The sequence below is a fragment of the Notamacropus eugenii genome, chromosome 2 (assembly GCF_028372415.1).
Source record: "Notamacropus eugenii isolate mMacEug1 chromosome 2, mMacEug1.pri_v2, whole genome shotgun sequence".
Taxonomy (NCBI): domain Eukaryota; kingdom Metazoa; phylum Chordata; class Mammalia; order Diprotodontia; family Macropodidae; genus Notamacropus; species Notamacropus eugenii.
Window position 1 is genome coordinate 478,536,701 of NC_092873.1, and position 27,417 is coordinate 478,564,117.

At 37.5% G+C, this 27,417-nt stretch overlaps 1 protein-coding gene across 10 annotated transcripts in view; it reads right to left on the reverse strand.

The window, feature by feature from the left end:
- Positions 1–27,417, reverse strand: part of DCAF6 (DDB1 and CUL4 associated factor 6) — a 160,891-nt gene that overhangs the window by 108,838 nt on the left and 24,636 nt on the right. For 9 of the 10 annotated variants that reach the window (XM_072648734.1, XM_072648733.1, XM_072648732.1 and 6 more), the window contains exons 2-3: positions 19,014–19,075; positions 12,911–13,003 (exon numbers count right to left, since the gene is read on the reverse strand). In XM_072648734.1, the coding sequence (XP_072504835.1) occupies positions 12,911–13,003; positions 19,014–19,075 (155 nt within the window). Of the gene's footprint in view, positions 1–6,202; positions 6,333–12,910; positions 13,004–19,013; positions 19,076–27,417 lie in introns of those variants that run through there. The other variant, XM_072648735.1, reaches the window with a different exon arrangement.

The following is a 27,417-nucleotide window of genomic DNA, read 5'->3' on the forward strand; positions in this document are numbered from 1 at the left end:
AGTGGTATGTAGTTTGCAAGAAATATATTTGAAAGAAAGATTGACACAGAGTTAAAATAAGGACCTGAACCAAATCTATTATGTTTCAGCTAACGTCAAAAAGGGGAGAGGTGGCAATTATGATTTTAGACAAAGCAAGAGTAAATATAGACCACTAAAAGAAATAAACAGGGAAGCTATATTATGTTGAAAGGTACCATAGACTGAATTAACCATAGACTCAATGTCATAGCTTTTGCATATTTAAAGAAATAGTTAAATGAGTAATAGGGAAAAATAGATAGTAAAACTATAATATTGGGGGATCAATGTACTCCTTTAAGACCTAAACAAATCTAGACAAAAAAATAAATAAGAAAGAAGTTAAAGACTTAAAGAGAATTGTATTGGTAACAACTGAATGGGAAAAGGAATATATTCTTCAGCTGTGCATGGATGCACTGGGTTTACAAAACTTGACCATATATTTGGACTTTAAAAATCTCACAAATGAAAAAAATCACAATTTACAGAAGACAATGCAATACAAATTTATATTCAGTAAAGGGCTACTTATTTATTGATTAAAATTAACAGAAGACTAAATAAAGCCTAAAAAGTGGGTGAATCGAAAAACAAATTAAGAAAACAATAGATAATTCCATTAAAGATAATGACAATAGACAACATACCAAATTTGGGATGCAGCCTAAACAGTCCCTTAGGGGAAATTTTAGAACAGATCAACAACTTGGGCATGCAATTAAAAAAACTAGAAAACAAACAAACAAATTTTAAAACCCTGATTCAATACCAAACAGAAATTCTGAAACTCAAAGAAGAGATTAACAAAATTGAAAGCATAAAAAAACCTCAGGAAAGAAGTAACAAATAAAACTAAGAGTTGAAAAACATACAAGCTATTAGCTAATTTGATTAAAAAGGAAAACCAAATTAACAGTATCAAAAGTTAAAAAGGTAAATTTACAACAAATGAAAAATAAATTGTTAGAAATTATTTCAATTTTATGCCAACAAAACTAATAACCTAAATGAGACACATACAAAAATGTAAAGTGCCCAAATTTAACACAACAAAAGATTTAAATAACTCAGTGAAGAAACCAAAGGTGGGAGAGATGAGGGAAGAGAACCAACCATGGAACCAGAAAGATTTATAGATGAATTCTCTTTAAATATTCAAAGAACAATTATTTCAATATTATATAATTTATTTGGGAAAAAACTGGAAAAGAAAGGGTTCTTTTATGATAAAAATGTTCTTGATAACTAAACCAGAGGAATAAAAATTGAAAAAGAAAACTCCTAATGAACTCCAAGGCAAAAACATTAAATAAAATATCAGCAAAGAGACTATAGCAACAAATCACAAAGATTATATACCACAGGCAGGTTGAATTTTTATCAGGAATGCAGGGTGGACTCAATAAACCATTTGTGATTAAAAATTTGATTTTTATCCCTTTGACTTTTAATTCCTCTTTTACCTTCAAACAGTGGACAAAAGCTCAAATGTATACAGAAAGTATTTCTTGCCGATATGGTAATATTTCTTCCTGAAATCTATCTATTAAATTCTTACAAAACAGGACTTCAAGTCTTTTTTTTTTCTTTCTGGCAAGAAAATAATCTTTTATTTGGAAGCCAACGATGACTCTAGAATCCAAACTAAGCTATTAGAATACAGTCTTCAAATTGGAAATTGAGAAGCTTTTGCCTTGGATGTGTTAGTGTGTTTCAAAATATTCCATGAACTGAATGACTATATATTTCCATTTGATTTCATCCAAGAAAAAGTAGAAATCTAAAGGAAACCATTTTCCCTATATTTTTGGACCACTTCATGTTAAAATGAGGACTTTCTTCAGAAGCTCATTTGGAAACAAATCAGAAAGACGTATGACAAGTCATTGGTTGTGTTTAACGTATTTTCTAATTCATATTTCTGCAATGTCCTTTAAATTTATTTTAACTTTAATAACGCCAAATTTTGGAGAATAAAAAGTCCATGTTCATATTCAGGTAAGGAGTTAAAGGTATCTATTAAAAATGCATAGAGAATTAGTTCTCAAGTAACTGAGGAACATGCTTGCTCACTGATTTTAGAAAAACTTATCAGCACTGGTGATACATGCCTTCAATTCCTGCAGCAAAGGAAGGCTGAGACAGAGAGATCTCTTGAATTCTGGAATTCTGAGCTACAATTGGGCTCAAGCCAATAAGGTGTCCACACTAAGTTCTGCACTAATATGGTAAGTCCCCAAGAGTAGAGGGTCAACCAGGCTGCTTACAGTGGGGCCAACCAATCTGGGCCTAATAAATGGAACAAGAGAGGTTGGCTATTGCTCTTAGAGCCTGGGTGAGATAGGGAGACCCAATCTCAAATACATAACAAAAAAAGAAAAAAAGAAAGATTGCAGGTTTTAATTTTTTTCATTAACATAATTATAGCATTATACATACCAGAGGCATTAAAATTCTGATCACCAGGCATGTCCTCAGACATCAGAAATGTATCAGAACTGTTAACAATAAGGTTTGCTATCTAATAACGCCTACTTTAACAACAAAGATCTTTAAAAATAAAAAGTATTTTCCATTTCCTAAGCCGGGGTGATTCTGGATTAAAATAGTCACTTAAAGAAAATTCTACCCCCTTTTTATTAAAAGAGACTAGTTTAGATATGAAATATTCAGGTTCAGGAAAAAGGGTGACTATTATCTTATATATACCAATTATGTAAATTTGGAAAACCAAGAAACATAAACAATTAATTCTATAAGACCACTATTGCTATTGGCCAAGATGTTAAACTAGGGCCATTCTTACTTGGAAGAGGGCTAGCAAAGACCTAAGTGACTGATTTATTTGGAATTCTCTATCATCTCCATTTAAGAAATAGTTCACAGAAACTACTAAGTCATATAGGATATTTCTATGTACAGTTATGGCTCTAAGTAAGTAAAAAAAAAAAAATAAATCAAAGAAGTTTTCCTCTATACAGATTCCCAAACTCTATTATACTCCCACAATATTCATGCACCTTCACTGAATTTTTTATGACATCAACTTTGTCAAAGTGCTCCTCGGTGTAAACAGTGAACAAGGCCTTAAGTGTATGATGAACTGGCATTCAGAAAATTCCACATTAAGTTTATTTCTATTACAAACAGGGTAAGGGTTGTTTTATAGGGTATGGCAATTTCTGGAATCTACTCACGTTGTGGGTCACAGCCCAACATTTAGAAAAAGTTTATACACACCGTTGAGTTACAGCAAAAATCTCTCATAAAGAGCTTTTATGTACCATAGCACAGAGATCTTTTGGTCACTCTCTTCTTTGGAATGAATATAAAATCAGCTATGAGTCATTTTAGTCTGAAAAGGATACAACTTTATCACCTATGTTTCTCTGGGATATGCAACAGCTTATATGTCCATCTGATATCATAGGTACATGAGAGACTTAATAAACTGGCTAAAGTTCAGGATAAACAATTTGAGTTAGTCAGTCAATAAGCTCCTACTACATGCCAGGCATTGCGCTAGGCACCGTACAAAGGGCAACTGTTCCCAAAGTTAAGATGAAACTCTAGAGGGAAAGGAAGGAACAGAATATCACTCAGGTCAGGAACCACAGAATCCAACACATGACAGAAGGCATGAGCTGTTTGTAGAAAAACTTAACAGAGGTAACCAAATCCTAAAACATGAGATGTGTGTGTGTGTGTGTGTGTGGGTGTGTGTGTGTTTGTGTGTATACACACAGAGGGCTTACTGATGAGGCTGAGGTCTCTGTACATGGCATTATAAAAAATCAAGTTAAAATGAAAAAGAATCTATCAATCTGGAATTTTAATTAACACACCTGAAATGAAGAACAATAGTGTAGCAAATGCAGATGTAACTAGACAAATCTAAACAGAAAGGGAGTGGTGCTCATGGAGTAGAGAGAAAAAAAGAATATGAGAACAATGATTTACCAGGGCTGATCAAGTACCATACAAAAGAAAACAAGACACTTGCCAGAGACAATCGCTCTGGTCACTACAAAGGTAAACTTTATCAGAGAACAGGACAGCAAATCAGGCTTTACCTCCAGCCTACATCAAAGTCAGGATTCATAAAGTCCTAGATTTAGAAGGAACATGGAGCTCATCTACTCCAACTGCTCACCAGAGTATATCTGACAAGTGGTCATCCAACTACTATAGGAATACTCTAAGGATGGGCAACTTACTAACTCCCAGCCTATTCTAAGTTGGTATGATTCTCAATAATAAGTATTCCTATATTCAGATAATAAGGAACATTCATTGATTTCAAATAGTTGAGTTCTTTATTTCACTTTTTCTAAGAAAATACTTTTTGGCAAAATGAACATGCTAAAGACACAGTCATCATTTCTAAATCACTTAAGTATTTATCCTTCTAAGAACCTACTAAAATTTCAAAGACATGATATGTGTGTTTTCCTTCATTCTAACTGGCAATGTATCAGAAATTAGATTCATAGTTTTACATTCTTCCATATTCAAATGTTCTAATTAATTTTTTCCTATGGCAGAACATTATCTGAAGCTATTGAGTAGAATTCCAAAGGTCAGAAAAAGATTTTTGACAAGATCTTAGTAGTTCGATGTGTTTATAAAATTATTTTCTTCAGACGATGATTTTAATGTCAGACAGGCTTATTATTGTCATTCATTAAAGTATCAATTTTATATTAGTATGACTATAGTCACCAATAATATACTTACATATTACTTTAAAGCTTCCAAAGTATTTTTCTCATAATGAACCTCTAAGGTAGATAGTACAAGGACTACTACTTAACATTTTCCAGGCAAGTTAACTGAGGATAAGAAAGACTAGGTAAATTGTCAAGATCATAAGGCTAGCACATAGTAAGGTCAATTTAAACAGAATTTTTCTGACTTCAAGTTCAATACACCAAACTGTTAATTTCTTATTTTTGAAACTTTTAAGATGATTCATTGCTATTCATCACCAGGCTACTTGCATTTCGGAAAAATCTTACTAAATATAATTAAAGATTTATTTCTAGAAATGAAATTTCAAGAAACCAGTTATAGGAAAAAATCATAGCAGCTTTAAGATTTGCAAAGCACTTTACAAATATTATCTCATTTGATCCCCAGAACAACCAGAGGAGGCATTGTCATTATTCCTATTTTACAGATGAAGAAATTAAGACTGAAAGAAGTTACTTGACTTATCTCAGGATTACAAAGCCAGAAAGTGTTTGAGGCAGAATTTGAACTCAGAGGTCTTCCTGACTTGAAGTCCAGCGCTCTATTCACTGAATCAACTAACTGCCTTTAAACTGAACCAATGACCAAATCTGGAAGTTTTCCTTCCCTATGATCATCTTGATAACTGAAATAGCTTATAATTTTTAGAAAAAGGAAATATAACATCAAATATATGTACACATACACATGAAATTGATATTTTTGCTCACTGAAGTCTTGCTTTCACATGTGGTCAGCTATGCAAAATACTTTGTTAAAAATGATTCATTCACTCACATTCAAAAAAGAGTGAAACAATTTTCTCTTTCTTTAGGATAAATCAGAAATGCTACTTATTTATCAACGGTCAAAGCGGCAAAAGTATAGCTCGTAGTATATAAGCCACAACATCATAAATTAAATGGGAAGTCCTGCTGATAGAGCAGATACCATGTAAACAACTGTAATTATACTATTTTTAAAAATACAAATAATGACAATTTATAATATACCACATATACATTATTATATCTTGTTTTGGAACTGTGCCTGACCAGTATAAAAGATATTAACTTTTTTGTACTACTTTAGAGCACTATAAAAGATATCACTAGTCAGCTAAAAAAATATAAAGAATTATCTAAGCTTTTCATTAAATGCTTTTACTTTCTCATAACTTCAAGCTATTTTAGGAAATACTGCTCCATCAGTCCCTTACAGCTATAAAAGAAAACAAAGTTGGGATTATCACCTTTAAATGCATGCCATAATTCTTTGTTTTCATGAAGAACCAAACTTAAAAAAATGGATATGAATTTCTAAAGCTTGAGTTTAAATGAGTGCTTAAAACATTCACAAAATGTGCGAATGTTTCAAGGTTTGAAAAGGCACTGTGGTTTAAATAATGCCTTAGAAATTAAAATTTTAAAACTGCGCTGTGACTCACCCATATAGTTCTCCCCCTATTGAGGAGGACAGCAGGCAAAAGTTTAGGACAGAAGAGGTCTGTGAGTAAGGTGTACAGGGCTGCAGCCAATCTGACAGCTCTGCTCCTTCCCTGTAGACCAGAGTGGCACCAAGTCCTGGGGCAGGTGGAAAACAAAGGCAATGGTCACCAATGACACTTACCCATGTGACACTTATTTATCTGATTTTAGGAATAGTTAGTATTGAGGTTTAAACCAACTCAGAATGGGCTGCATTGGGAGTTAGTGAGCTCTGCATCCTGGGAGCTATCAAAGCAGTAGCCAGATGACCACTTGCCAGGAGTGTAGTGATAGGGACTCATGCTTTTCTAAGGAGTGGGAATGAATGAGCTCCACAGTTCCTTCCAAATTTGTAATTTTATGAATCCTATCTTTCTTTTAGGCTAAAAAAAAACACCAGGGTTTGTCCAAATTACTATATTGTATTGAGAATAAGAGGTGCAGGATGCTTCTTCGGAATAATGAAAAGGAAAAACCTATAGGTGGGATCAAATGTGTGAAATAGTTCCAAAGTTTCTGGTATATAGAAACTGCTATAAAATTAGTTACTATGATGTGGAGGTACTTTCAAACTTCCATAAGTTAAAAAAGTATTCAGGTTAAAAAAATCAAATTAGAAAATTTTTTTTTCTTAAAGATTCATGCTACAAACTTAAAAGCTAACTCCTTTATCATTGCAAAGTGTTGCCTTTTTGAGTTAGAGGAATCTTTAAAATAACTTTCATCTAATTTAACTGGATTAAGTAGTACATTAATGTAAGTAATTCAACTTTAGAAGGAAAGAGTAAACAAACTGGAACATAAAATATGAGGAAACAATTTTAAATGTTTAAGTTACGTTTACACACTTAGTAGAAAGAAGGTTTATACCCTTAAAAAAGCAACTATTAAGAAATTTTGCTTTGAAACTGCTGCTGGTAGCAGGTAGAAGCTATAAAATGTAGAGTTTGCTTTTTAAGAAATTCTTTGTGTGTCTTAACTATTTGTTAGAAATAAAGAGAGAACCTAAGGGAGTGAGAAAACAGAAGACAAGATTATAAAGAAACAATCTACGCAGGTTTCAAGTTTTGGGGGGGGATTTTCTCTATTTTGACCAAGGAAAGGAAGGTCAAAAAGAAAAAAGTGCATTTTGATGAGAAGACAGAAAAAAAAAAAGAATCATGGAACTATATTAAAGTCAAAGCAGAAGGGGACTTCAGAGTTCATCTAAGTTACAGAATCACAGAATGTTAAAGACCTCAGAAATCACCTATTTCAACCTCCTCTTTAATAGATGAGGAAACAGGTTCAGGGCTAAAGTGACTTGTCTACCATCACACCAATTAGTTTTAGACAGCCAGGTAAAGACTGAAGGAAGAAATCTTGTGCAATGAATTCCAATGTAGATAATGCAGCAACTCAAATAACCATGTATTAAGATCTTTCTATAAGCAAAGTGCTATGCTAGGTGCTGGAAATAATGAAAAAAACTTTAATAGAAGAAATAAGATATGTATACAAATAGAATACAAGTTATAACATGATAATGAAAAAGATCTGAGGTAGGGGATATCTATTACTTTCACCTGTATGGAAAGGCTTAATGAAGGAAGAGGTACCTGAAACAGACTTGACCTAAGGCAGATGTTCTTAACATTTTTTTGTATCCCAAATCACTCTGGCAGTCTGGTGAAGACTCCGGGCTCCTTCTCAGAATACTGTTTTAAAATGTATAAAACTAAGTACATAGGATTACAAAGAAAATCAAAGGTTAGTATAAACAAAGATGTCACTTTTTTTCTCGATCCCAAGTTCATAGGCCCTTTGAAATCTATCCACTGGCCCCAGGTTGAGAATCTCTGATGTAAGGAATGGATTCAAAGAGGAAGAAATATGAAGGGGGCGAGGGTGGGAGGGGTGGGAAGTGAGGGGGAGAGACAGCCAACACAAATACACTAAGGCTAGAGAGGTCAGTTTAAAACTGAGGAATTGACAGTAAACTGTTAAGAATGTGTGAAGAAAAGAGGGTGAAATAAGACCATAAAGGCAAATTGGAAACAGATTACAGAAGGCACACAACAGTACAATAGGGCTTACCCTTTTGTGAATGATAGACCTTTCTCCAGAATTGTCTTTTTAAGTGCATAAAATATATAGGGTTACAAAGGAGACCAAATATATTGAAAGCTATCCAAGTATAAAAAAAAAAGTTTGTAGACTTGAAGTTAAAAATTGTGTGTTATCAGGATGAGGAGTATACATTTCATCCTATAAGCAGCCAGGAGACAATTTATGTTTTGGAGCAGGACTGATATGGTTAGCTGTGTTTATCAGATATTATAGCAGTTGAGGGTATGGGGGAAAGGGAAGGGTAAATGGGGAAGGAACAAGAGGAGGGGGACTGAATAGGCTACTACAATGATTCAGAAGAGCCAAATATACCTGGAAAGAGAGTGGTCAAAGTGAAAAAGGAGAGGTCAGTGTGAGAGACTGCAAAGGCAAAAACACTAAGACTTGGTAAATAATTTGATGTTGGAGGGTAAAAGAGAGGGAAGAATCAAAGGTGACTTCAAAGATGGCACCAAAATCCACCAAAATGTATAATGTGAGAGGAAAGACAGTGATGGGGGCAGGAGGACATTCAAATGTAGATATATGGGAGAGTGGAAAAGAAGGAAGAGGTGAAGGCTAGATAAACTGATTTAGGAGACATTTGGTTGGCTTTCAATGGATCTATGATTTCACTGATGTTAAACGTTCTTACTTGGTGCAGAGAGCTGTCCATCAATTCCTTCTCATCCTCTATTTTAATCTTTCATAGGAACCATAACAATATATGGGTGGTACAGAGTCATAGAAATATCAGAATTAGAAGGGCCTCTCTGAGGCCATCTAGCACAACCCATATCTGAATAAGAATTCCCTCTACAACATCTCCTTGCTAGACATTGAGTCCAATGACGTCTAGTGAGAGAGGAGACCACCACCAACACCTACGGGTGCACATTTCACTTTGAGATGGCTCAAATTGCCAGAAAGCACACTACAACTGCTACCCACGGCTCTTACTTAGTTCTGCCCATTGGAGCTGAGAATAAATCCACAGGACAGCCCTTCTAATACTGGAGGGTATCTACCATTTCCCTCTTTTCTCTTCTTCTCTGAGCCAAACATCCCCAGTTCCCTCCATCAAATCTCATACAACTTTTCCTCTAGTTCATCTGCTGCTGGATGGTCTCTAGACTGTCAGTGTTCTGAAAATAGGGTGCCCAGAATTGAATATGATACTCCAGATATGGTTTGACCATGGCAGAGACAAAAAAAAAAAAAAACCCCAACAAACCCCACCCCCCCAAAAAAACTATCCCCTCCTTGGGGTTGGATACTATTCCTTTGTTAATGCAGCCTAAAATCGCATTACCACATCTTAAGGTCTACTGCTTTCCTTACTCTTGCTCCCTTTTTTTCTGATCTTTCATTTCTTGAATAATATCACACATCATTTTTTGCATGCAGTTTACCTACACAGAACTGGCATTGCTCTACTGGGTTTCCCCCTATTTTGATCTTCAGAGACTGTGATCATTCATGCTGTTTGACCATATAATACCACAAACTTTTAACACTGGTGTAAAAAAAAAAAAATGAATTTCTCTGTCAGGAAGGAACTTGGCATTGTTGAGAGTACCATGCAATTTCCCAAAAACAATCCAAACAATTCTCTGCCTCCTATTTGCTTCTTGTCCAGCCCATCTTACACTTGCAGGGAGTGCCCTAGCTATATATACAGAAAGGTATTTGGTTAACATTTTGGACACCAGGATTGTCCAAATACCTCCACGTGTATTGAGGGTATCCATGATGATAATATGAAAAGGGAACAAGTAGAATTTCTCAGACAGTTTATATAACGAAACATCCTCAGTCACAAATTTTAATGAAAGATATAATGAATCCAAACCCAACTATGCTTATGGCTGTTGAATACCAAAAAATAAAATGAATAAAAATCCAGAAACACTTATCTCAAGAGTAAGCCACAATCTTGAAGTCTCCCTCACAGCATGTATTCTCTCATGTATATGTTAAGAGAGTGAAAGGTGAAGAGGCAAGTCATTTGAGGGGTGATGGACAGTTTCTACAGAACACAGAGGCAAGGGGGGAAGAACAAGTCTGGGAAACAGCAAGTAGGTCAGTTTGGCTGAAAGGTAGAATGTGTCAAGGGGAAGAATGTGAAATAAGTCTAGAAGCAGACTGTGAAGGACTTTAGAGGCTAGTCACAGGAATCTGCATTTGATCCTAGGGCCATTAAGGAATCAATGCAGATTTCTTCTGGGGCGTGGATGACACTGTGTGCAGATTGCATCAAGCCTCAGAACATTACAGGATCTTCATAACAAGACTCATGACTATTCAAAAGAGACCAGCCTAAAAACTCACTCAGGAAGAACCAAATGGATGAAAATTTAAATTTAAATAATAAGGAGAGGGTATCTAGAGATCAGAAGGCTGCTAAAGACAGGGTCTTGGACAGTATGCACTATTAGGGGTCAGAGGGGAAGGAAGGTAAGTTAGTGAAGACCCAAGGAGACTCCAATAGGGAGGAGAACCAGGAGAAAGCAATCATGGAAGTTAAGGAAGAAAAGAAGTGTAAGATATGATTTAGAGTGGTTAACAGTATCAAATGAAGATGAAAGGTCAAAAAGGATAAAGAGTGAAACTATGATTCCATGATCAATCTGGGAGAGATGTTCCAGGAAAATGGTAATGAAAGCCAGATTCTAAACAGTTAAGGAGGAAGAGGGCAGGGAGGAAATGTAATAGTGAAGATTCCTTTCCTACACTCTACCCTGGGGACGCAACATGTACAATATAACTTCAGAAATAGTGAGCACTAATAACTAAGGGGAGGGATCAAAAAAATCTTACCAAAGAGGTGGCACCCGAGGTAAGGTTTGAAAGATAATAAAAATTCAGAGACAGAGCTGAGGGGCCTGTGTATTTGAGGTGTGGGAGATGGCTCATGCACTGGAGGTGGGGCATGCATAGTTTGGCCAGCCCAGTCTGGCCAGAATGCACATCTCAGAAAGGTCAGTCAGGGGAGATAAAGCTGCACAAGTAGGCTGAAATCAGGCTGAGGACACTATCATTTACGCTAGAGACAATGAGAAAAGCGGAGCAATGACTCGGTCAGATTTGTGCTAGAAAGGTGGATCAAGTTTGTGTAGCGGTAGAAAGAGAGAGGAAAAGCTTGGAGGCTGTCAATTAGGAAGCTGTGAAAACAGTCTGTACATGAGATTTTGAAGGCCTTGATGAGGGGGGAGCTTTCTAGCTCTGAATTAACATTTATGATAAAGTTAGAATTCAATTAGAAGTTTAAAAAATTTACTCGCAATTCTTTTACCACCAAGCAACAAAAATTTTTTTAAATTAAAAAATGGGCTTGATTTTGCGGATTTTAAATCTAAAATACTACAAATAAATAGAGTAGAGAGTAAAGAATGGACACAAAAGATACTGTGGAAGCAAACCTGACAAGACTTGGCAATTGAACAATGTATATGGAACCTGGAGAAAGAGAAGAATCAAGGATAAATCTGAAGTGAGAAACCTGGATGACTGAGGAAGGAAGACGACTGGGGATATACACCCTAGAACTCTAATTCAGTGTTCTTAGTTAGGGTTAAGTATCACATATAGAGAATATTACAATCAATTAATGAAAGCTGAAAGTTCAGAGATGTCATCACTAAATATTTGATAAGAACAGACTCATAATTCCAAAATTTGAGGAAATTCTGGCTAACGAGATGCCGTTGGAACAGCAATATTTCAAAAGCTGATATTAAGAAACACCTGCACAGCAAAATGACTAACTTACAGTTCTGTCAGAGCTTCTTTCTTTGAACAAAAAAAACTATTAAAATGATGGCCAAGAACTTAACTGTTCAATGAGGAAAAGAAAATAGAAGAAATGCTGACAATGTTATTTAATTACCAGATGGAATTTGTGAAGGAAAACAATCCTCTTTTGAAGTCAAATAACCAAGAGGTTCTGCCAACCACCCAGCAGGATTTTCAAAGGGAATGTGAGTTAAGAAAGTGAAGCTACACCTGAAAAGTTGGAACTCTGAGGGCAAGATGTTTGGGGCAAAGCAGAGCAAAACAAATAGCAACTGCCAGAACAGAGGATCCAGCAGCAACGCCACAAAGCTTAAGGAGAGAAGAATGCAGTTGAGGCAGCACAAAGTAACTGAGACCATGAAGATGGCCAAGTGTTTACGAGTTGGGGAGCCTTGGAGAGCCACATCATTTCCAGGGCCCTGGTCTGCTTGCCCACAACAAGGTAAAAACACATCAAGATGACTGCTTATCACACCCATGATGCCATGGCCAAGGAAAAGGAAATGTCAGAAGAAAATAATTCAAACATATCTATATAATCATCCTTGTTCGTGTACGGAAGAAAGGTGAGAGGGAGACCTGAAAAATTTAATTGGAAACCTAAAAAGGGAAACTTTCAAATATATAACCTCAGTAGTAAAGAGGGCTAAGAAGAAAGTGAGTGAAATATGTACTCTGACAGAAAAATACACATGGAGAAAGGATACTACACATCATATTACTGATTGCTTTTTTTAGCCAACTATTCCCCATAAAATTTGTATGATTTTTAGAAAAATACTTACTTTTCGACTGTAGGGATTACTGATTACTAGATTAGTGTCATCTGAACCAGATAAAATATATTCTCCAGTGTCATTCCAACAGATTGTATTAACCTATAATAGTAAACAGAATTGTTTTTAAAACAGTGACATTTAAAGAAAAAAGTTAGCTAATCTTTACCTTATAATTTTGAAAATGTACATATTTTATAATAAAATTAAGATTCAATAAGCCTAAAAATACATTCAAAAATCTCTCCCCATCATGCCACAGATGTTTTTCTACATGAAAAATGGGCTTGTTCTATGGATTTCAAATTTACAATGCTAAAAATAAATCCTATGAACCAGTGGTCCTAACATTACTGAAAAGAAAAGGGGGAAAAATAACTAGAATTAAGAAATTCTCAGAGACCTTGTAGGTCTCTGATCTAACTCAATCTGATCAAAAATTCTGTCTACAAATGGAACTCTACACTCCTGTCTGAAGGCCTCAAGCAGGTCATTCCACTTTTGAGAAGTTGTATTTTGTTAGGAAGCTTTTCCCTGAATCAAATCTAAATCTGACTCTGCAACTAGAGTTCTTCTCTGTGGGAGACATGAGAAACAAGTTCAATCCTCCTTCCACGTGACTGCCCTTGGAAAAATTTGCAAACAGCTATCTTGCTTACACAGGCTCAAGTGTTCCTAGTTCCTTCAACTGATCCTCAGGAGACTACAGTATTTCCAGAAAGACTAAATTCCATCCAATTATAATCAGTCAGAATGCTGGGTCAAATCTAATAAAATGAAATTTACTAGGAAGAGTGTCCCACACTTTTTCCCCCTTCCTCCCCTCACTTCCTCCACCTAGAACCTTCTCTGTGTTCCCTGGGCAATCCAATCACAAGCAAGCCTTCCAATCCACAGTCTCAGTCACTGAGTCCTTGAAAATTAAGGGTCAGCTAAAGGAGCTGAGCTGCATTGTGGGTGAGAAGCATAGGCAGTGGAAGCTGGTGGATATTCTCCAGGAGAATGCACTTTGTAAAGAAATGAGGCTGCTGGTTTTCAGAGGAAGAAATTAAAGCTATCTATAGTCCTATGAGAAAATGCTCTAAATCACTATTGATTAGAGAGATGCAATCAAAACAACTCTGTGGTACCTTATCACACCTATCAGATTGGCAAACATGACAGAAGAGGAAGATGATAAATGTTGGAGAAGATGTGGGAGAGTTGGAACACTAATTCATTGTTGGTGGAGCTGTTAGCTGATTCAACCACTCTGGAGAGCAATTTGAAACAATTTTGTAGCCCAAAGGGCTACAAAAATGTGCATACCCTTTGACCCAGTAATATCACTTCTAGGACTGTATCGTAAAGAGATCATAAAAATGGGGAAAGGGTCCCACATGTACAAAAATATTTATAACAGCTCTTTGTGGTGGTCAAAAACTAGAAATCAAGGGGATGCCTATCAATTGGGAAACGGCTGAACAAGTTGTGGTATATGAATGAAATGGAATACTATTGTGCTACAAGAAATGATGAATAGGAACACTTCAGAGAGACTTGGAAAGACTTATATGAACTGATGCTGAGTGAAAGGAGCAGCACCAGGAGAACTTTGTACACAGCAACAAGCACAGGGTGTGAGGAATTTTTCTGGTACACTTAGTCCTTCATAGCAATGCAAGGACCTAAAAAATTCCCAATGGACTTTTGAGGCAAAACACCTTTCACATCTAGAGAAAGAACTATGGAACTGGACTGCAGAATGAAGCAGACCATTTTCTTTTGTGTTATGTTTTGTTTTGTTTTATCGTTTGTCCCACTCATTTTAATTCTTCTATTCAACATGACTACAGTAAAATTGTATTTAATAGGAACGTATGTATAGAACCTATATAAGATTGCAAGCTGTCTCAGAGAAGGAATGGGAAGAGAGGGGAAAAGGAGAAAGGGGGAGGGGAAAAATCTAAGATATATGGAAGTAATTATAGAACACTGAAAACAAATAAAATAATTATTTTTAAAAAATAAATTTAAAAAAAAGAGACGAGGCTCCTGGTAAGGGAGCTGAAGGTCATCCGAGACACACAATGGAACACGTGCACTAAGGAGACTGAGCACTTGCTGGAGGTTATAGAGCAGGACACCCTACATTGTACTGCACTTACCCCACCCAACAAACTCTGACAAAATTCAATTCTCCCTCATAAATTCTTCCAAGCCCTGAAGGACATTAGGACCATTTTCTATACCTATACCATATCTTTCTGTCAATTCTCAACCCACATCCTTCTGGCTATAGCCCTCATATACTTTTCTCTTTCTCTGAACATCTATTCCCTTCCTCCTCTGCCCTGAAACCCCACACTTTTCTTTTACTCCTAAAGCTAGATAGATTCTACATTCCCTTCCACTGTGACCCCAGAACCTGAATCCCCTCTCCTCTCCATCTGATGCTGATCTTCCATCCTCTATCATACAGGTTTGTTTTTTTTTCTGATAGTCAAGCCGCTGTTCCCAGTGTCTGGTCTTGCCTCCAGTTGGCCAACATCTGGATCAGATCAATTCAAGTTCTACCTGAACCACTTGCAGCTAGAAAGCTTAAGAAAGGGGGCATCTTGACATGAGAATAGAAGGTGAATGAGAAATTCTAAGATTCTAAGATGACAAAGGAGTGCATCTGAGACATGCTAGTGAGGGAGCTGAATACCCCAAGTCTCAAGAAAAATACCCGAGTTTTGCTGCTAGTTGACTTCCAATAGAACTGTCTATTTAACTTGAAGGGGGAAGAAGAGAGGAGGGAACAATGAGGGGCCACAGTAGGAAGAATCAATCATCAAATATGAATAGGGGAGATTTGGAGAAAGGAGACTTTGCAGAGACTAAGCTAAGAATAGCTCCCAATCTTGCACTGGCAGACAGCATTTCCTAGGGAAAGTTTCCTACAGGTAGGATGGCCTAGTGGATACAGCACTGGACTTGGAGTAAAGAATACCACGGCTTAAATCCCACCTCAGACATTAGCTGTGTGACCCTAGACAAGTCACATAACCGCTACATACCTCAAATTCCTCATAAAGACTTCAGACTTGATGGCCTCTAATATGTTTTGCAAATCTCATAGCATCCTATGATACTCTGAGTAAAGAAATCACAGGCTTGGGTAAAAAGGAAAGTGATAATGCCAGATGAAGAGTAAGTAAAGACAATTTTTTTCTTCTTTAAGAACAGCAATTTCCAGTCTGAGATTGAGGGCAGGGCAGAAAGATGCCTTGGTTAAGCATGGACATTGTTTCTCAAAAATTCTTATACACATCTGGAAAATGCACAATCCATCTTCCAAGATCAATGGAAGAGTGCTGAGTCCCAGTGCAACAAGTAAAAGGGTAAAGGCAATTAATTAGAACTGGGGCTGGGGATTTCAGGAGCCAAATCTTCTCTACCTTCTTCAACAGACTAGAAATCAATGAATTTTCAAGAAGATAAGCTAAGCTCAGGAATTCAGGAAGCAATAAATCAATGACCTCTGCTGAAAAGTTGTTTATATGCACATATTTGTCTCTTTTCCCGTGTTCTCTAAGCAGCAGGCAAGTGGCATGTCAACCTAACACCTCAGCTGTAAATAGGGCTGCTTTAAAGAGGCTAAAGTTGACAGCCTTGCTACCACTTGCTGGATGCTTTAGGTAAGCACTCCACATCTCTTTGAGATTTTTAACAACCCACAGTACTGGCTTTGCCCAGTTATCTATAGAATGGCAACTTGTGTGATGACAAAGCAGTTACAGCAGAAAGAGAGGGGGCTTTTGTTTGGACAAGGAGCTATTTGCAGGAGCAGGAAGATGAGCCACTTGAGGAACAAGAAGTAGGGGACCTTTCCCCAGGACTGCGGGAGAGAGCACTCATCAAACCCAGGACTGAGGAGTAAAAAACACAAACAAGAAGTGCATGACAAGGCTGAGACAAGTGGGGGAGAAGGTGTGACTACTACAGTGAGTGTGGTTAAAACTTATGTCATTATAGCATGGTAACTTTCCTCGGAATACGTCTGTATCTTTAATTCCAAGGAGAGGTTGAGATGATGGAACTTCAAGAAGGTAAACTTAACTTCCTATTATCCAAGTGTATATTTCATTATATATTAAAATACCATATAGTACTTAACAAGTTTCCTCACAATAACCCTGTGAAGGAGGTCTGCAAGTATTAACTCCGTTTCACGGATAAGAAAACTTAAAAGAGATACAGAGAGATTAAGTGATCTGCCCAGGGTCACAAGCCCTGACATGCTGAGAATACAAGTCTTAAATATATACTTCAGGTGTCCAGGACCCCAAAGCAACCATCAATCTACCAATGGTGAGTCAGAAGACTTCCAGTGGAATCCAGTTGTCCTACTAATTACTGTTATGACCTTAGCCAAGTCACTTAACTCCTCTTAGTGTCATATGTGAAATGACCCTAAAGACCTTTCCAGTTCTGGGAACTCTAGTGTCCCTTTTGACTCTGGCTCCTGGGAGTCTTCCTCAATCCCTGTACCTCCATCCTCAGCAGTGCCTCCTACCCCTGCCCCCATCTACTATTTTAACACATGGTCACATTTTAGGTTCGCAAATAATGAACCAAATGTTCTTAGTGGAGGGAGTACCCACACATCAACATCATCATGTTTGGACAAAAAAAAAAAAAAGAAGGAAAAAGGTCATTTAAATATTATGACATTAGCAACATTTCCAGATAAATCTATAGACATGAAATATCTCAAGTCACTTTTAAACTGTTGTGTCAGCTAAACTGAGGTTTGAAACATTCCGGGTTACTGTTCCCAGGGCAAGTTTGGTGCTAAGGTTTCAAAGCACTAGAGTGCCCCTTTGCAACTGTCACCATCTTCAACACCTTTAGTCTATCAGCCTTGGCATCTAAGCTCTTGAACTTCAGGTTTTGAGTAACGGGGTATAAACACTCCTGACCTACTCTCTCACATCACCAACTGCCTGTTAGATCACAGGATTTACAGCTGGAAAGGGACTTAAAATGTCACATTGTCCAATCCTTTTTAATTTACAGATGAGTAAACTGAGACTTGGAGAAGTTAGCATCAGAATCAGGATTTGAACTCACAGCATGTATCCAAATCCAGACTCTTTGGCCAGTCTATCTTACTTTTGTTGCTGTTCATTCAGTCACATCTAAATCATTGTTACCCCATTTGGGGTTTTCTTGGCAAAGATACTGTAGAAGTTTGCCATTTATTTCTCCACTGGATTAAGGCAAACAGGGTTAAGTGACTTACTGAGGCTCACACCGCAAGTAAGTGTGAGGCAGAATTTAAACTCAGGTCTTCCTGACTGTGGGCCCAATGCTCTACCAACTGAGTCATCTAGCTGCCTCTAGTCTACTTACTAGTATAGTAAAAAGAGACTTAGATTTAAGAGTCAGAGGAAACCTGGGTTCAAATCATCCCTGTAACATTATCAAGCTGTATGATCAGCAGCAATCACTTAATCTAAGCCTCCTTTTCCTTATCTCTAAATGTGGATAACACCAAACTCACAAAGATGCAAGGATCAAATGATATGTTAGGTGTTTTGCAAGACTAAAAGTACAATATAAATGTGAGCTATCATTATCCATTCCTTTAATCCCAGTCACCATTTTTAGAGCCTTCTTCATCTCTAGGGGAAGAAGGTTCTCTCAGTTAGATCCCCAAGGCCCCTCTTTTGGTTTCTGTGTGATGACTATCTTTAATCAAGTCAGCTTCTGTTACTGGTTCTTATCCTAGAAGATACTAACTTCACCATTATCTTTTTTTTCTATTCTGTGTCATTCTGGGAATCATCCATTCTCTATGTACAAGGTGATAGTTCCCTGCTGCTCCACCAAAGTCCTGGTTTCCAACATTTTAAAAATATAGACATTTAAAAGCAACTGCTGTAAATTTCCCCTACATTTCATGCAGATCTGAAGAGTCTAAATTTATATTTTAACTCAAATAGCTTTGTGTCCTGTTCCTCTCTTCTCCTACTATATGTTTAAATTAACTATATTGCTTCATCTTTTAGGGACGAAAGCATTTTATCTTACTTTCCAAAAACTAAATTTGAATTTTTAGATATGATATCAAGTTAACACTTACACAGCCATCATGCACATTCAGTGTTGCTTCAAGTTTTAATCTTTGGATGAATTCTCTTCTTCCTGTTTAAAAAAAGAAATCAAATTAAAAAACAAAATATGCTGCTATTTTGTAAATTCTAGGGAGGAGATGAAAACAATTTTTTTCAACTGGTACTGTATTTTTTGGTACTTAAATTTGTAGGTTTTGCTTATGACAGGATTTTCCTCAGTCACCTAGATTAATATCATTAAGAACATTGGAAGGGTAGAGAGTTTCTGATCAGGTAGACTAGGGAGAGGAACAGAAGCAGTAAGGACAGAGACACTGCCAATTTGTAGATGGAAGTGGATTGAGGAGTTAGGATCAAAAGTTAAAAAGAAGTTTAAAAAAAAACGAAAGGCTAGATATGAGTACAGAATCAGATTTCAAGGGAATGGCTTGGACCCAAGAAACATACAAAAATCAGAATTCAAAATGGAGCAGAAGATGTACTATTAGATCATTACACAATCTGGTTTCTGACTACCTTTTCAGCTGTATTTCACATTACCTTCCCTCACAGATACTATGTTCCATTTTAAAAAGAATTAAAGAATTAATAAGTTGTTCCCAAATTCAACATGTTCTTTTCCACTCCTATGCCTTCGGGCTCAACTCAAATGCCATCTCAGTGAGTGAAGCTTAGTGGTGTTTACTCCTGTCCCAAATACTAAAGAGAACCTGGTGACCAGTCTGCCTGTGACTATGTTAGAAATTTCTCAACCTGTCTTGATAAGACAAGCATGATGATGGCTATCATCAACCCATCAATAAGTGGACAACTGTTAACCAGTTTTCTTCAGTTCCACCGCCCTTATGAACATAACAGTAAACAACAAATCACTTCCTGTTGTTTGAATTGAGGGAAGTCTATAGAATAAACTATGCCTTCCTCACCTCGCTTCAAGTGATCCCCAACCAGTCTTGGATTGATAAGGTAGCTATTATGAATAGCCAGTTTTTATGATTCTAAATTGACTCTCCTGGAAAAGGGAAACCACCCCTTTTGATTCAGCAGATGCTTGGAGTCTCTTGATTCTAAAATGACTCTTTCTTTGGAAAAAGAATAGCATTTCCACTAACCTAGCATAAGTTAACAGATAAAATCTTGTTTTACCCTCAGAGAACGAGTTGAGGAGTATGCTTGCAATTCCAGCAACAAAATACATGACTAGAAACAAGTGACCTGACTGGGTGAGCAGTCATAGGTGGGGCTTTAGTTCAAGGGCTCCCTCAGGACTTTGCTCCATCTCCTTCTTGTTGACCACAAGAGTAGTGGTCTCCAGCTAAGCAGGGCTTCTCTTGTCTTCTAGAAGATGAAGTAGTAGAGAACCTTGTGGCTACTCAACTTTTCTGTGGGTGGAGATACATTGATGGGCAATGATTTAGGGAGACTGGAGAGTGACCACTAGTGTTTTTCTTTCCTTTTCTCAGTCTACCTCTGTTTCCTCCTGGAAACCTGTTTGGTCTCATGTCAAGGTAGGCCCTCCCAGGCCTAGGACAGATGAATTGTTAATTTGTCACTCTCATTACAGAAAAAAAAAAATGTACATCTTTTATTTTTTAGGATTGTTAAAGATATTCTATTTTCATTACATAAGAGTCTCTTCAACTTCCTAACATTAACTCAGTATCCATGTTATATCCTCCTAGTATAAGCTTCTAGAGCAGAGGTGGAGAACCTGCAGTCTTAAGGTCACATGTGGCCTTCTAAGTCCTTGGGTACGACCTTTTGGCTGAGTCCAAGTTTCACAGAATAAATCCTTTTTTAAGGGGATTTGTTCTGTGAAGTATGGGTACAAAGGACCACACTTGAGGACCTAGAGGGGGCCACATGTGGCCTTGAGGTCGCAGGTTCCCCACCTACCTGTTCTAGAGGTTAGTGCTTTGTTAATTGAGGTGTTAGGTTTTTGGTTTTGTTTTTATATTCTAGGAGCCTAACAGTCATTACACATAAGAAGGCACTTAGTAGATGTTTGTGAATTTGAATTAAAAAAAAAAAACAAACCAGCCACCGAAGTCTGATGTCTTTCTTGCTACAGAGAAATTAATGAACAGATTTCTTAGACATGGCCAGTCCATGGTCTGTACATACAAACAGGTCATGTAACCTACTTAGACTGGGGAATGTAGAATCAGAAATAAAAACAGATGGTTGTCAGAAAATCACAAGTGTCTGGGATCATCAACCAGGCCAGTATGCAATCAGATAAGCCAGATGCTAGTCAAGAACTATAACAGGGTCAATAGCTAGCACTTTTTATGAACACATATGTGTGTAAAACAATTTTATTAGTTTTTTATGTATCTAAATGTCAGGAGTATTATCAAAGTGATCCATCATAAAATGCATGAGAATCATACAAAAGCCAATCTAAAGTACTCAGTCTAAATTGGACAATCTGCTTAAATCTGTAAAAACCAAGTTCAAAATGCAATTTTTTATAGTGATTTTGGGGGCATTTTAATCTTTGTAATTCAGTGATTCTTTAGAAGTTAATGACTGCACACATTTTAAAAGGTAGCATAGAACAACCGGAAAAGGAAAGGATTTGGAGTCACAGGACTTAGGCTGAAATCACAGCACTTACTGCCAATATGGTGATAAAAGGTGTCACCCCTGAGAGCCTCGGTTTTCTCATTTCAGGTTTCAACTAGATGACTTTAGAGTTGCTTATGACTCAATGAATGTAGGATGACCATTAAGGAATGCACACCCACACCCACTGTTTGGACTAAACCTAAAATTTCTTTATTTTAAAACTCCCCCCTGCCATTATCAAGCACTCATTTTTTGGTGAAATACTGCACCTCTGCACTACATAAGCTTGGTCAGCAAAATAACTTCCCACAAGGGTCATATCCAAAAATATTTCTTATTCTGCATATCAGTCTAACGTCTTTCTGTCAGGCAAGCAGAATTCTTTTATCAGTCTTCTGGAATCATGGCTGATCTTGATCAAAGTCCTTAAGTCATTCAGAATTGCTAGTTTTTACAATACCAATGTTCAAGTATAAATTGTTCTGATCCTGCTTACTTCCCTCTTTATCAGTTAATTTAGGTCTTTCTATGTCTCTTTGAAATGTTCTTTTTCATCACTTATTACAGCACAATAGCATTCCATTGTATTTATATACCACAATTTGTTCAGCCATTCCTCCACTGATGGACACCCCTCTTAGTTTTCAATTTTTTGCCACCAGAAAATATAAACACATAAACATTCTGGTGTGGAAACTCCACCAATCCAGATCAAGATTTTAATTTAAAATACCTAGGCACTGAGGGGTTAAATGATTTGCCCTCAGTAACATTGTTAGTATGTGTCTGGAAAGCATTTTAACCCTTGTCTTCCTAACCCTATGGCCAATAATTGGTCCACCATACTATGCTCACTCTCAATTTTTAATAACAGTTTTTTTTTTTACATACCTTGGCAATATTAGGGAAGAAACCTCTTTGTTTATAAAACTCTCAAAAATAAGTACAACCTATGGCTTTGTGAACAAAGCTCTGAGCCCAGAGGGACTGGGTTCAATCTTGGAGGCTTTTCAATGATTAATTGCTTTTTGGTTCATGCCCCAGCCCAGGATTTCCACTGGTAACAGAATTTCACCAGGATCTAATGGCCCTATACTTCTATGCAAGAACTTAGGCTAATAAAACATCTAAAACCACTCCATTTTGCTTTCCCATAGTCCTCTGCATTCCTCTGGGACCTATTCTACTCTTCCAGACTTTAATGAATCAATAGACATTTATGTGCCAGGTACTATGCTAAATGCTAAGGATACAAAAAGAGGCAAAAGGCAGTCCCTGTCCTCAATTAGCTAACAATCAAATGGAAGAGACAACATGTGTGTATGTGTATGCAAAGCAAACTGTATACTGGATAAATAGAAAATAATTAACAGAAGGAAGGCTCTAGAATTAAGCGGGGTTGGGAAAGGTTTCCTATAAAAGTATGTTTGAATTGGGACTTAAAAAGAAGCCAGGTAAGTCACTAGTCAGATAGGAGAAGAGAGAGAGTGTTCTAGGCATGGAAGACAAATCAGAAAATGCCTGGAGCTGGGAGATGGAGTATCTTGTTTGTGGAATAGACTGAAGAATATGTTGTGGGGAGTAAGATATAATAAGAATGGAAAGACAAGAGGGGGTTAGGTTATAAAGGGCTTTAAATGCCAGAGCATTTTGTATTTAATCCTGAAGGCAATGCACTTTAGGAAAATCACTTAAAGTGGCCAAATGGAGGATGGACTGGATTGGAGACTTGAGGCAGGCACACCTACCACCAGCAGCAGGCTATTGAAACAGTCCAGGTGTGAGGTGCTGAGGACCTGTATCAGAGGTGGCAGTGTCAGAGAGAAGGGGGTGTATGCAAGAGATGTTGCAGGGGTGTATGCAAGAGATGTTGCAGGGGTGAAAACAACAGGCCTTGGCAATAGATCAGATTGGGGGGGGGGGGGGGGTAATGAGAGAGAATGAGAAAAGATGAAGAGGCAAGCACTAAAGTCATTAAGGAAAGAAAACGCTTATCCTAGGGGTCAGCAGACTTCAGCCGGAATACTACCCTGGGTGGAGCTTCCCCCAAAAGTAAAAACACAAGTCTGCAAGGGAATCCAGAGACCTCAAATTGAAGAAGCTGTCTGTACCAGTAGATAAGAAAGATAAGCTTCTGTAAGTAGCAGTTCCTAATCACAGCTCTTTCCCTACCTCCAGGCATCTGAATTCCTGTTTGATTTAATTTTGCATTGCCACCTGGCAGAAGTTGAATGTGGATATACAAGCTTCTCTCTGGAAAACCAAATTCCAGCCTGTATGTAGCATCTTACCTCTGCCCAATTTTCTGGTAAATTGTCTATTTTTTTGTTGTTGTTTCTCATTGTTGTTAATATTCCCTTCATTATCAAAAATATATTCCTTTCCTCTACCCAATGTAGCAAACTATCCCTTGTAATACAATAAAAAGGGAAGAATGGGAAAGGGAGGAAGCAGTTCAGTAAAACCAACCAAGTCTAACATCATACGTGCAACTTTTTGCACCGAGGGATCCTTTCCTTGGCAAAGTTCTCTTCATTCTATTTAGAGTGTTCTATTTCTTTTATTATTCTCTGTATTTAAATTGTTGTTATTTCAAGTGTTGTTTTCATGAGTCAGCTTTAATTCACTTGGCATCAACTCATATCTCCTAATGCTTCTATGAGTTCATATCTTTTACAAATTTTCTTTTGTTTTAAACTTAAATACAAACTGAGAAAAGAAAAAAATAACAATACATTACCATGTACACTGTGGACCATGAGAGGATTCAATATAAAACAATAAATTTCCATTTCAAGAAAACCTATAGAGGGGCGGAGCCAAGATGGCAGAGTAGAAAGACACACATACACTAGCTCTTACCCCACAGCCCATAAAATATCTGTAAAGAAGAACTCTCAATAAATTCTAGAGCAGCAGAAGCCACAGAACAACAGAGTGGAGGAGATTTCTAGCCCAGAGTGACCTGAAAGACTGATGGGAAAAATCTGTTGCACCGAACACAGAGCAGAGCCCAGCCCAGCCTTGGCCACGTGGCACTGGGACAAGCAGAACCAAGTAGGCTTCAGGGACAGAATCTCCAGGAGCAGTGCAGATCCCTCAACCCATAGGCACCAAAGGTCAGTGAGAGGGTTTTTTCAGCTGGCCGAGAAGTGAGCAGGGTGTCCCCATACTTCAGGCCTCCTCAGGTGGCAGCAGTGGAGGCAGCAGCTGACGGGGGCTCCCAAAGCAGGCAGCAGCTCGAATCCATTGCTGAAAGTCTCATCATAAAGCCCCTGAGGGAACCAAATCCTGGGTGGCAGCCCTGTCCCCACCTGAGCAGCTGATCTTAATCTCACACTGAATATTAGCCCTGCTCCCCACAAAGCCCCTGAAGAATTGGAGCAGCTCATCTGAATCTGAGCCCCCAAGCGCTGGCTTGTCGGAACTGGAGGCAAGGTGGTTGTGGAGAGGAAACTCAAAAGCAAGTAACTGGCTGGGAAAATGTCCAAAAAAGGGGAAAAAACATAAGACCATGGAAGGTTACTTTCTTGGGGAACAGGTGTCTCCCTCATCCTTTCGGATGAGGAAGAAGAAGGCATACTGTCAGAGGAAGTCAAAGTCTCTGCCTCCAGGGCTCCAAAGGGAACTTAAACTGGGCTCAGGCAATAGGAGACCTTAAAAACAAGTTAGCAGCTTACTAATGGAGAACCAAAAAAATGCTGAAGAGAATAACAGCTTTAAAAAGAGGCTAATTCAATTGCAAAAAGAGATCCAAAAAGGCAATGAGGAGAAGACGGCTTTAAAAAGCAGAATTAGCCAAATGGAGGAGAAGGTTCAAAATCTCACTGAACAAAATAATTCGTTGAAAGAGAGAATTGAGTTCAGGGAAATGAATGACTATAAGATAAACCAAGTAGTTAGTAAACAAAACCAAAAGTTTGAAAAAATAGAAGATAATGTGAAATATCTCAATGGAAAAACAACTGACCTGGAAAATAGATCCAGGAGAGACAACTTAAAAACTGTGGGACTACCTGAAAGCCATGATCAAAAAAAAGAACCTAGACATTATCTTCCACGAAATTATCAAGGAAAACTGCCTTGATATTCTAGAACCAGAGGGCAAAATAAATACTGAAAGAATCCACCGCTCACCTCCCGAAAGAGACCCGAACAGACAAACTCCTAGGAATATTGTGGCCAAATTTCAGAGTTCCCAGATCAAGAAGAAAATACTGCAAGCAGCTAGAAAGAAACAATTTGAGTATTGTGGAAATACAATCAGGATAACACAGGATCTGGCAGCTTCAACATTAAGGGATTGAAGGGCTTGGAATAGGATATTCCAGAGGTCAAAGGAACTGAGATTGAAACCAAGAATCACCTACTCAGCATATCTGAGTATAATACTTCAAGGGAATAAATGGTCACTCACTGATATAGAAGACTATCAATCACTCATATTGAGGAAAAGACCAGATCTGTATAGAAAATTTGACTTTACAATACAAAAATCAAGAGAAGCATGAAAATGTAAAAACAGGAAAGAAAAATCATAAAAGACTTTCTAAAGCTGAACTGTCTACATTACTACATGGAAAGAAAATATTTATAATTCTTGAATCTTTTCTCAGTATTTGGGTAGATGGAGAGATCGTATACACACACACACACACACACACACACACACACACACACAGAGTACAGGGTGTGTTGAATCAAGAAGAGATGATATCCACACACACACACAAAATAATAAAATAAAAATTAAGGGGTGAGGGAGGAAAAATCTGGAGGAGGAAGGAAGAAGTGGAACAGGGCAGGCTATAACTCATAAAAGAGATAAGAAAAATCTTGTTCAATGGAGGAGAAAAGGGAGAAGGAGAGAGAAGAAAAATGAAGCTACTCTCTCCACATATGGCTGAAGGAGGGAATAACATTCTCACTAAATGTGATATGAAAATCTATATCACACCACAGGAAAGTAGGGGAGGAGGTGACAAGTGGGCTGAGGGGAATGACAGAAGGGAGGGCTAAAGGGAGTTACTAGAAATAAACACTTTCGAGAAGGGACATGGTCAATTGAGGGGTAAAAAAATACGGGGGGATAGAGTAGGATAGAGGGCAATCTTTCGCAAAATGACACATATTTAGTCTGTATTGAATTGCCTGCCTTCTCAGTGGGGTTGGGGAGGAAGGGAAGGAGGGAGAGAAGTTGGAAATCAAAGTATAGCAATGAATTTTGACAATTTTTATTGCTTATAATCGGGAAGTAAGAAATACAGGGAATGGAGTATAGAAATTTATCTTGCCTTACAAGAAAAGAGAGAATATGGGGATAAGGGAAGGGTGAGGTGTGATAGAAGGGAGGGTACATTGAGGGAAGGAGTATGAGAATGCAAGGTATTAGGAAGTGGAGGGAGGGGAGTGATAGGGAGAAAAACTGAACATGTTACAAAGTGAGCTAAAAGCAATTAGTACTAAAACAACTGACTGAATCAATTACTAAGAATAAATCAATGACAACTTCAGTTTTGGGAAAAGAATTTTAGTCTAAATTTCCCAGAGGAAGGTAACCTCAGGTAAAATTTGGCATTGATGGAAAAGTTAAGGCTTCAATGGTAAATTTGACTTTATGATTGCTATTAAATCAGGAACTAGAACATGTACAGAAAGGCATGTAAACCACTTCAGACTTGTCTCAAAAGATGTTCCCTAGCCAAAGTGAAATTATAATCATATTTGAAACCTGGTTATTGGAACTTGCCATTTTTAGATGCTATGGGACTATTAAGTGACTATTCTTCTGAGTCTAACTCCAGATATGGATAGCAAGAAAGGCAGTCTGAGCCTCCAATT